General features: G+C 35.1%; 1 protein-coding gene across 1 annotated transcript in view; it reads right to left on the reverse strand.

The window, feature by feature from the left end:
• The window catches only part of PDE10A (phosphodiesterase 10A), a 298,350-nt gene that overhangs the window by 166,268 nt on the left and 119,534 nt on the right, over positions 1-12,548 (reverse strand). The window contains exon 2 of the mRNA XM_025422715.2: positions 12,399-12,527. Within this exon, the coding sequence (XP_025278500.2) occupies positions 12,399-12,527 (129 nt within the window). The remainder of the gene's footprint in view (positions 1-12,398; positions 12,528-12,548) is intronic.

Raw genomic sequence — 12,548 nt, forward strand, 5'->3', positions numbered from 1 at the left:
TCTCTTACCAAATCTCCTTCAAAAGTTTACCTAAATTCACACTGCTCCTAAGATAAAACTCCAAAGCCCTTACATACAATCCCAAAGGTCCTGCACAACTGGTCTCTGCTCTCCCCTGCATCCACTTCCTCTGTGATGCTACACAGGGCTCCTCCCACTGTGCAATGCTCGCACTCTACTCTACTCATATACTACTGTCCCACAGAACCCTTTCCTGACTCCAACAACACAAGGTCTTCTTGCTACATTAACCCATTAAAAAACAACCTTCCAGGATCCCTGGGTGGTGCAGCGGTTTGGCGCCTGCCTTTGGCCCGGGGCGCGATCCTGGAGACCCGGGATCGAATCCCACATCGGGCTCCCGGTGCATGGAGCCTGCTTCTCCCTCTGCCTGTGTCTCTGCCTCTCTCTCTCTCTGTGACTATCATTAAAAAAATAAATAAAATAAAAAAATAAAAAAAAACCTTCCTAAAAGCACCTTTTTCCTAATTTTTTTCAATTTCATTAAAATATAATTGAGATACCATGCTGTGTAAGTTTAGGGTGTCCAGCAGAATTTGACAATGTCAGGAAAGGATTACTACAGTAAGTTGACATCCATCATCCATGGAGACACAAACATTGTATATATTTTCTTGTGATGAGAACTTCTAGGATCTACTGTCTTAACAACTTTCTTCTGTATCCTCCTTTAATGTTAGCTACATTCATGATGTGGGACATTATGTCCCTAGCATATATTTATATTACAACTGGAAGTCTGTGCCTTCTGACCACCTTCCTCCAATTCCTTCTCGCATCAACCTCACCTCTCCGGTAACCACAAATTTGATCTCTTAGTTGTGAGGTTTGGGGTTTTTTGGGTTGTTGTTATTGTTGTTTTCAAATTCCACATAAAATGGAGATTATACAGTATCTGCCTTGTTCTGCCTGACTTATTGCATTTAGCATAACATTCTCAGAGGCCATCCATGTTGCCACAAGTGGCAAGATTTCTTCCCTTTTTGTGGCTCAATATTCTACCGTACACACACACCTACCACATCTTCCTTATCCGGTCATGCATTAGCAGACACTTAGGTTGTAGGCAGGTCGTGGCTGTTGTGAATAATGCTGAAGTGAAGGTAAAAGTGCAGATATTTCTTTAACATAACATTGTCCTCTCCCTCAGATATATTCTCAGCAATGTGATGGCTGGATCACAGTGTAGCTCTATTTTCAATTTCCTGAGGACCCTCCACACTATTTTACACAGTGGCTGCACCAGTTTGCATTCCCACCAGCAGCATGCACAGGTTCCCCTTTCTCCACAACTTTGCCAACACTTGTTTCTTGTTTTTGATTTTAGCCATTCTGATAGGTGTGAGGGGATACCTCATTGTAGTTTTGATTTTCACTTCCCTGATGATCAGTGATGTTGAGCATCTTTTTTTTTAATTTTTTTAAAAATTTATTTATGATAGTCACACACACACACACACACACACACACACACAGGTAGAGACACAGGCAGAGGGAGAAGCAGGCTCCATGCACCGGGAGCCCGACGTGGGATTTGATCCCAGGTCTCCAGGATTGCGCCCTGGGCCAAAGGCAGGCGCCAAACCGCTGCGCCACCCAGGGATCCCTTGAGCATCTTTTGAAGTGTCTGTCAGCCATCTGTATGTCTTCTTTGGAAAAAAATGCTCTTGTCATCTGCCCATTTTTAAATTGGATTTGTTTTGGAAATGTTCAGTTCCATATTTTTTATATATTTTAATGCTAACCTTTTATTGGATATGCCATTTGCAAATATCTTCTCCCACTGAAGTTGGTTGCCTTTCAGTTTTGTTATTTCCTTTACTATGCAGAGGCATTTTATTTTGATGTAGTGTCAATGGTTTATTTTTCCTTCATTTCCCTTGCCTCAGGAGACATATCTAGAAAAATGTTGCTATAGCCAATGTCAGACCTTATTGCCTACGTTCTCTTCTAGGATTTTTATGGTTTCAGGGTCTCACATTTAGGTCTTTAATCCTTTTTGAGTTTATTCTTTGTGCATGGTGTAAAAAAAGTGATCCAGTTTTCCCAACACTGTTTCCTGAAGAGACTGTCACATTGGATACTGTTTCCTGCTTGTCAAAGATTAATTGAGCATATAGTTGTGGGTTCATTTCTGGGCTCTATTCTGTTCTATTGATTTATGTGTCTATTTTTATGACACTACCATACTGTTTAGATTACTATAGCTTTGTAACATAACTTGAAGTCTGGAATTGTAATACCTCTGATTTTTTCTTTTTCAAGATTATTTTGTCAATTTGGGGGTTTCTGTGGGTCCATATAATGTTTTTTTAAGATTTTATTTATTTATTCACGAGAGACACACAGAGAGGCAGAGACACAGGCAGAGGGAGAAGCAGGCTCCTAGGGAGAGCCTGATGTGGGACTTGATCCTAGAACCCTGGGATCACAACCTGAGCCAAAGGCAGATACTTAACTGCTGAGCCACCCAGGTGCCTCGGTTCCATATAAATTTTAAGATATTTTTGTTCTAGTTCTGTGGAAAATGCTATGGTATTCTGGTAGGGATTGCATTAAATCTATAGTCTGCTTTTAACATTATCTGTTAAAATGTCTTTCCATTTTTTGCATGTGTCATCTTCAATTTCTTTCATCAATGTTTCATAGTTTTCAGAGTACACGTCTTTCATCTCTTTAGTTACGTTTATTCCTAGCTGTCCTATTATTTTTGATGCAACTGTAAATAGGATTGTTTTCTTAATCTCTTTTTCTGTTGCTTCATTATTAGTAGTATATAGAAATGCATCAGATTTCTGCACATTGATTTTGTATTCTGTGACTTTACTGAATTCCTTTATCAGTAGTTTTTTGGTGGTGTCTTTCATGTCATTAGCAAATAATAAAAGTTTTACTTATTCCTTACCAATTTGGATGCCTTTTATTTCTTTTTGTTGTCTCATTGCTATGGCTAGGACGTCCACTACTACACTGAATAAAAGTGATGAGAGTCAACATCTTTGTCTTGTTCCTGATTACAGGGAAAGCTCTCAGCTTCTCTCCACTGAGTATGAAGTCAAGCTGTGGGTTTCTTTATATGTGGCCTTGCTTATGTTGAGGCATGTTCCCTCTAAACCTACTTTGTTGGGGGTTTTTATCCTGAATGGATAATGTGCTTTGTCAAATGCTTTTCTGCATCTATTGAAATGTTCTTATGGGTTTTGTCCTTTTACTTATTGATGTGATTTATAATATTGATTGATTTGCAAATACTGAACCACCCATACATCTGGGAATAAATCTCAACTGATTGTGGTGAATGGTATTTTTAATGTATTGTTGGATTCAGTTTGCTAGTATTTTGCTGAGGTTTTTGGCATCTGTGTTCATCAGAAATACTGGCCTTTAATTCTTTTTTTGTGGCAGTCTTTCTCTAGTTTTGATATCAAGATAATGCAGTCCTCCTAGGATGATTTTGGGAGATTTTGCTCCTCTTCCATTTTTTGGAATAGTTTGAGAAGAATAGGTATTACTTTTTTTTACATGTTTGATAGAATTTACTATTTGGTCCTGAACTTTTGTTCATTGGTAGTTTTTTGACTACTGATTCAATTTCATTGCTGGTAATTGGTCTATTCAAATTTTCTGTTTCTTCCTGATTCAATTTTGGAAGATTATAGGTTTCTAGGAATTTAACCATTTCTTCTAGGTTGTCCAATCTGTTGGCATGGAATTTTTCATAATATCCTCCTATAATCCTTTGTATTTCTGTGGTGTCAGTTACCTTTCTTGCATTTCTGATTTTATTTGAGCCCTCTTTTTTCTTTGAGGAGTGGATAAAGGTTTATCAATATTATTGATCTTTTCAAAGAACCAGCTCCTGGTTTCATTGATCTGCTCTATTGTTTTGTTTTGTTTTGCTTTTATTTCGTCTATTTCTTCTCTAATCTTTATTATTTCCTTCCTTCTACCAGGTTTGGGGGTTTGTTTGTTCTTTTTCTAGCTCCTTTAGGCATGAGGTTAGGTGTTTGAGATTTTTCTTGCTTCTTAAAGTAGGCCTGTATTGCTATAAACTTCCTTTAGATTGCTTTTGTTGCATCCCAAAGATTTTGTTGAATCTTTATCACTTGATCTTTTTGATGCTAGCCATTCTAATAAGCGAGAGCTGATACCTTTATGTCTTTTGACTTTCATTTCCCTAACTGGTGATGTTGGGTACCTTTTCATGTACCTGTGCCATTCCTATATATTCTTTGGAAAAATGTTTGCTTAGGTCCTTTGTGCATTTTTAATTGGATTATTCTTTAATGTTCTTGTGTTGATTTTTGTTTTGTTTTGTTTTTGCTATTGGGTTACATGAATTTTGGATATTAATCCCTCATCAGATAGATGGTTTTCCCGTTCCATAGGTTGTTTTTTCACTGTAGAATTTTTTTCTTTTGATGTGCAAGAGCTTTTTTAGCTTAAAGTAATCCCACTTATTTATGTTTGCTTTCATTGCTGTGCTTTAGGTATCCCATCCAATAAACTGTTGCCAAAGCTATGTCAGGGAGCCTTTTTCCTACGTTTTCTTTTAGAAGTTTTATGGCTTTAGGTCTTACATTTAAATCTTTGACCCATTTTAAGTTAATTTTTGTGAATCATGTTAAAAGATAGAGGTCGAATTTCATTGTTTTACATGTGAATGTCCAATTTTCTCAGCATCATCTAATGAAGAGTCTAACTGACTCCCCTGTCAACTATCAGTTGACCTTATATGCTTATTTACTTCTAGGCTCTTGATTCTGTTCCTTTGGCCTATTTGTTCTTATGGCAATATCATACTGCTTTGATTATTACATCCTGATATCAGAAAGTATGGATTCTTCCTGCTTTGTTCTTGTTTCTCAGGATCGCTTTCGCTACTCGGTCTTTCGTGGTTCCATGTAAATTTTAAGACATTTTTTCTACTTTTGTGAAAACATCCTATTGGAATCTTCATAGGAATTGCACTGAATCTATACATGGCATTTGGTAGTATTTACACTTTAACAATATTAATTCTTCCAACCTGTGAATAGAGGCTACGTCTCCATTTACTAGTGCTTTCTTTAATTTCTTTCATCAACGCCCTGTAGTTTTCAAACTAGAGACAAGTTACCTCCTTGAGTTAATGTATTCCTAAGTATTATATTCGTAATGTATACTTAATTGTATTATTTTTGATACTACTGTAAGTGGAACTGCTTTGTTTCCTTTTCAGATAATTTGTGTATAGAAACAGTACTGATTTTTGTTTGTTAATTTTGTATCCTGCAGCTATACTGAACTCATTGATAAGACCTAACAAGTTTTTGGTGTAGGTCTTTAGATTCTGTATATAAAATCATGTCATCTGCAAACAGAGACATTTTACTTCTTTGTTTCCCATTCCAATGCCTTTTATTTCTTTCTCTTGCCTGACTGCACAGGCTAGGACTTCCAGTATCATGTCAAATAGGAGTGGCGAGAGTGGACATCCTTGTCTTGTCCCTGATCTTAGAGGAAAATTTTTCAACCTTAGCATGGGTGGGGAGACTGGGTGAAGCTGGTCAAAAGTTAAAAACTTCAAGCTATAAGGCAAATAAGTACTGAGGATATAATGGACAACATGATGACTATAGTTGACATTGCTGTATAGTATATTTGAAAGTCACTAAGAGAGTTAAGTGCTAAAATTCCTATTTTTTGCCTCCTTTAGAAACAGTAAATTCTATTACAACTGAATACATGTCCAATTTTTAGCAAATGCTAAACACATAGTAGATACCTGGCAAATTTTAGTAAAATGAATTGATTTTAAACCTAAAATGATGATTCTGGGACAGAATTTGAGCTGTGTACTTTTCTGGACCCCATTTCAACCACCAACTTCCTATGTAACAATCTAAATGACCAATGATAATATATTTTGAGGGGAGAAGCAAACTGCAAAAAAAAAAAGCCAGTAAGGGATAGTGAAAATATATTATCTCTTGTAATGAAAAGTAGCCAAAAAAGCAGAGGATAATACTTTAAACTAAATTAGAATTATTGAAACCTGGGAAAAACCCTCCATACAAGAATAACTCCATAAGTTTCTTTTAATGTTTACTCTATTTTTTTAATTTAAAAAGCAACATATATAAAAATATAAACTTACCTATAACTCCCCCTAATCCAAAAACCACAATGATTTATATTTTACTAGCTCTTTGCCTACACAATTACATATGATTATTATCTTGTAAAAGATGGTAATGTATCCTGTTCTGCAACTCACCACACTTTAATGAAGCTATCAATCAAAACACCTATTTTGGATGGGATTCCAAAATTTAGTTTTTTTCACCCACTTTTCCTATTACAGTCAATGCAGAACATGAATAACCAGTTAAAATGAGTAGAAAGACAAAATTTTTAACACTACTTTCTCCCATTCTTAAATAAGAAAAATCTTTTCAAGATGTGAAATCCATAGTAAAACTATTCTGCAATATATCAAAATTGCCAGTATAATAAAAGCAAACAAAAAATTCTGAAAAGTAGGCGGCCCGGGTGGCTCAGCAGTTTAGCGCCACCTTCAGCCCAGGGCATGACCCTGGAGACCTGGGATCAAGTCCCACGTTGGGCTCCCTGCAGGAGCCTACTTCTCCCTCTACCTGTGTCTCTGCCTTTCTCTCTCTGTGTGTTTCTCATGAATAAATAAAATCTTTAAAAAATCTGAAAAGTTAAAAAAAGTTTTTTGTTGTGGGGAGGGGGGTGACCGAAATATTCATCTTAACCAACCACTGTTGTATGGGCCTGCTGCGTTTGCCCCTTGCTTTCAATTACCCCGGCTTCTATCAAATTGTCAAACCTTCCCGTTCCAGGCTATCCCAGAAGTAAATCACAAGAAGCCCTGCAGCCCTGCTTTTGATTTTATTGCTCCCCCAGACAACATCAGCACTGCATTTGCTCTTCTACAGGCCCCCACCACCCAGAACAGTGGTTCTCAAACGTGAGTTTGCATAAGAATTACTTGGGAGAGCTTATCAAAACACAAACTGTAGGCTCCACTGCAGGAATTTCTAATTCCAGGGGTCTTAAGTGAGAAAAGCCCCAAAGCATTTCTAACTAGTGCCCAAGTGATGTCCATGTTGGAGTCACAATTTGAGAATCAGTGGCCTACATGAAGAACCAATTCCTGTAAAAAGCTTTCTCAATATTCATACCTTTTCATGGCCTCAGCTCTCCCAGCATTGTCTTGAAAACCTACACTGCACCACTCAACACTGGATTGTTCAGCCTCGGTTGCTATACTCTCACAGGTTCTTACCTTCTTTCTACATCAGAAGATTATAAATCCCCCAAGGGCAGTAACCACAAGATGGCTCCTCTGACTAACAAGGAGCCCAGAACACAGCAAGTAGACAGACGCCTGTGCTTCATATAACACTCTATCTAACTGGCTAAAACAACATGAATCTTAAAATCTCAAGCAAAGTTAATTCTATTAAAAATTCCTGTTTGCTGGATGTTATGGTAGATGTTTCCAAATACACCAGCAACAAATCCTGAAATAACCTTATTCTTATTCTTTGATTGTTTATCTGTCTTCTCCTATCAGAAAGTGACCTTCAAGGGAATAAGTTTATACTCCTTGTTCTCCAATTATCTTCCCAAAGTAGGGACTCAGGGAATATTTGTTAATCAGCATAGCAAATGACTAGGTAGAGAAATGAGTAGTATCTGGTTATATTTTTAGCTACAAGTTGGCCATACACTAGATGTTTCCAGAAATTATTATTCAATCTTTAATCAAATAATCTGGATCACTGTTAAACCTACAAAAACTTTTAAGGAGTAGATAAAAAAACAGAAATGGTTATACCATTCATCTCTCATAGGCTTGCATTTCAGTTTTAAAATCTGGGTTAAGTGAAACAAAATTTTAAATGCTAAAAAGAATTCTATTAAAGAGATGCAATAATTTGAATTAAACATTTTTCTACTACATGTACAATTAGAAAATACAACTTGTATAAAAAGAAACACTGATGAAAACAAAGCATTTTCCAAAATCCATTAGCTCATAACATTTTCATTCATTAGAATCACTGATAAAAAAAATTTTTACTTAGGAAATGTAGCAATGACGTTAAATGTACAAATAATAACTACCACTGATAGGAACTTTATAGATACTACAAAAACTGCTTCAGAAAACCAAGCTTGTAACAAAGCTATTGAAATTATTTGAATTAGTTTCACAATCACTAACAATATTTGTGATCATCTGATTTAATCTTTAAAATTATCAAAATCCCAATCAACTTGATTAGATTGCTACAGAGCCCAAACACTCTCAAGGAAGAATATATTAAAGATACATCTTTGCAATAATATGAACAATTAACAGAATTAATGGAATACAGAAAGTAACTCTTTGCAAATAAACTTTATTCCCCTTCTAGTTAAATTATGAACTTATGTTTATTTATAATTTGAATAAGGCATTCAATACATTTTATTTCTATTCAAAAAAAAAAGAGAGAGAAAGAGATATGAAATTTCTATGTGAAAATGTAATTTCCATATTTGAGACAAAGAAATTTCAAGGAAAAGAAAGTGCCCAAGATGAAGTTCCAAGTAAACCATTTCAATGATGTGGGTTTTTTCCTTATTCATGATATATACCAACAGTTAAGACATAATTTATTAGTGTCCTACTTACTAAAACCTTCTAACACTGCATGGTTTGGCAAAGTAATTCATGTCCCATTATTTAAAATCCCACCACATTATAAATTCAAGCACAGAAACCATCTGTTACATGCTAAGCAGACAAATGCCATTTAATCTGCATTTCAGGATGTATATAGTAGGTGTAGGGGGCATGATTTAAATCTTACTAATTCTATGAAATATTTAGTAATTTTAATTGAATGAAAATTGTCCCATCTCTATAACCATAGAGACATAAAAATGCATAATAATAACTACATTTTGAGTAAAAAAAGAAACCATTCATGTATGTGTTTAAAATACTTAAAGCAGTGACAGCACCAATATTTTCATTACTAATTATTTGGCATTTATAGGTAAACTGATAGTGATATGGTCTGCTATTCAATATTTTACACATATAAACACAATAATAATATAAATCATTAGATATAAAAGATGACATTGCTACTCTTAAATTATTTGGGTTCAATCAATCACCCTCTTGAATACCAAACAGCTTCCCTTTAGAATGAGTATCACAGTTACATTTTGGGGATTTTAAACAAAATCCGTTTATTTTAAATATTGTTCTAATACCAGAAGATGCCAAATATAGTCTTACTGACTTCCAATGTTCTCACTTCTTCATGCACCCCTCTTCTCATATCACCAACATGGTCAACTAAGTTTGTTACATTAGAAGCCAAAGGGGCCATTGCTGATAGTCAAAGTGATTCGTGATTCTTTCTAAACATAACTGAAATACTGAAATGGCATTATGGATATCAAACTGTATTCCATCTTAGAATGTTATCACAAGATTCATCATCTGCTAATGTTTATTTATTAATTTTATGTTTATACCTTGATACTTGGCATAGATGTTAAACAGTTTAGTAATCTGAGCTTGATGCGTACCAGCTGGGCCTGTCAAAACTAGCTTACATAAAAATCAACATAATATATAAAACTTACAACTTAGTAAAACAATTCATGACCTAGATAATTTTTTTCTTCCTGAGGTTTTTCCCAAATGGAAGTATGGCTATCATTGTGTACAGGCCTCAATACTTTCAGGGAATATTTATACATTCTCTAAATGAGAACATTAGGTTATAAGAGAAATAAATGTTACCTCCAACTTCCAAACATCACTTGAAAATCAACTGTTTGGAATTCAAGATCAGAGGCAATTTGCCTCACAATCACAGATATAATTTTATGTATTTAAAACGTAAATGGTATAAAAGCAATAAAATGAAACCAAAAACAGTAACAGTAAAGACTTTGGAAATTTAAATGTCTGAAGATAGGTGGCAATTCACCTTTCCCAAACCCCTGCTCTGTCAACACAAACCAGAGCGATCCACTGTGATGGGGGTCCTCCACAGCCCACTCTGGCTCAGAGACTCCAAGCCTGGACCATGCTCGACCTTACCATTGGACTAACGGGAAGGAAGTAAAAACTTACTACTAGCTTTTTCATTTGTTTGACTGTAAGGGCCTAAAAAATGTCACCATCTAGTACCTCAGCAGTGCTTCACAGAGTCTGCTGAATAAATGAAGAGACAAGGTACCCTGAAGGATTTTAAAATGTGCATTACATAATCCATTCCCTCAAGAAGCTCTTAAATGAGTAGTGGGGAGATAAGAAGAGCCTCTGGTATCAGTCACACTATGACAACCAAGTTTAGTAACAAACAGAGGTTCACCTGGAGGTTGACAATCTAAACCTCCTTCAGTTATTCATTCATTCAAAAATGTTTACAGAACCATTCCAGCATGCATCAGACATGTTGTTGGTAAGGGATACAAACATAGCTACAACCCCCCCACCTCCTGCCCCATCTATGCCAAGTCGCTCACAGAGTTAGTCTGGGAACTAATGAGAACTAGGTGCGGGACCGCCGGCGATCCTTTAGCTTCCCTTAGCACAGGTTCAAATCTGCCAAAAGAACACGACTACCTAGTATCTTCACTCATAATCAGATGTAAAGGGTCAAATATATGTGAATTTCCTTGGAAATTACTACTGCTCTGGGGTCACACAATATTGATACATTGCAAACCTTGCCACAGTTTAACTAAAATATGCTATGCATTCTCGATCTCTTCAGCATTGTGCCTCTAAGCACTAGACAAGTAGGTACTCAATAAAATACTAAGTGAATCAAGAAAAACTAGCTTTTCTAACACCATGAGGTCATCATTAAGAAAACACTTATAGTATGAAAGCTGGCCATTTTAAAAGCAAACATAATTTTCTAATGTAAATAATCATCCCATTATTCATTTGCTTAAAAAAATCTGATTTTCATTTCCTAGGATCTATCCTCAATTTCCTATCTCACAAATATCATTTCTTCTTGTGCTACATTATTATCCATCATTACATACCAAGTTTAAATTTGCATCTTTATATGGTGTGCCTTAAGCACAGCTCAGTCATACTTTTGAAAATGTCAGACATCTCAAATAGTTTTCAAATGTTTGAGGTTTATAATAGCTGAGATATGCCATGTCAAATTTTGTTCTTAATATTAAATGTTATGGTTGTTTTGAAAAGAATACATCTCTCTGGCATATTTATATTTCTCTCTCCCTATCCCTTACCCCTCCTTCTCAATACACACACCACACACACATGCACACACACTCATGCACGTGTACTTTTTTATTTTAAGAGGGTACGTGAAGCACAACACGGGGCTCAAACACATGACCCTGAGATCAAGACTTAAGCTGAGATCAAGAGTCAGATGTTTAACCAACTGAGCCACCCAGGCACCCCTTTATGTACTTTAAAATCTAATCTTTGCTTTGATGCCAAAAGGTTTATCTCTTTAATTTAAAAACTATGTAAGAAAATTATAGAAACTCTGAAAACTGGAGGAAAATCAGCTCTAAACATCATAGTAGTACCACAGTTCTAACAGCATAACATTTTAATAGTAATCATTTTTAAATTAACAGCATTTTAAACTTCATAGCATTTTATTACACTAAATAAATTCCCAGAAAAATAGGATATTGTTTTTAACATAAAATTTCTTCATATAGTTAAAATCACACATAACATAAATTTCTACTATAAAAAGAGTTTTCATAGAAATAAGATGCCCTATTTAGCCAACGTAGATTCATTTAAAATGAATTTTACTTCAATACTCAAATCCAATATATTAATACATAATCAACTTGGGGGGGAATTTATTTCACTTCACATCTCTTTTGAGCCCACATTTCTTTTTTCATAAATATAACAGCATCCTAAGTTCATGAGTGTGAACACAACATCAAATGCAAAGTCAAGAGTTCTTTTCTGTGTATACACAGAAAAATTGTTTAAAGACTTCTTTTTGCAAAATGTAATACTATACATAAATTTTTGAAATATAAAGAACATTTGTGTAATCATCAATATCAATCATTAAAGTCAAGTCTAATATTGACTTCTGCATTTTTCAATATGTTCATGTCTAAATAAATTTTCAAGAGTTCTTTGTAAGTTTTTTTAAATCAAGGATCTTATTTGTTGCCCCTCATTCCAACTTATTTTATCTTTTTAAACAGAATAAAATGTCTACAGAATTAAAATGCTAATTTTGTCTACTTTATATGTTATTTTCCAGCAGTTTTCTTGTCACTGTAAACTAGAAAATAATCTGCACTTAATCTGAATGAGCTCTTACCTTCTGGTTTGTTGTTTTTCCTCTTCAGCCATTTTTCTACTGTCTCTGTACTAACACTTTCAGATACAAACTCGTCTAACACCTGGGGATGAAGAGAAAGATATGCCTTCACTTTTTCATCTGTCAAACCTGTAAAATAATTAAAAAGAA

Source organism: Canis lupus, chromosome 1 (genome assembly GCF_003254725.2).
Source record: "Canis lupus dingo isolate Sandy chromosome 1, ASM325472v2, whole genome shotgun sequence".
Classification (NCBI taxonomy): domain Eukaryota; kingdom Metazoa; phylum Chordata; class Mammalia; order Carnivora; family Canidae; genus Canis; species Canis lupus.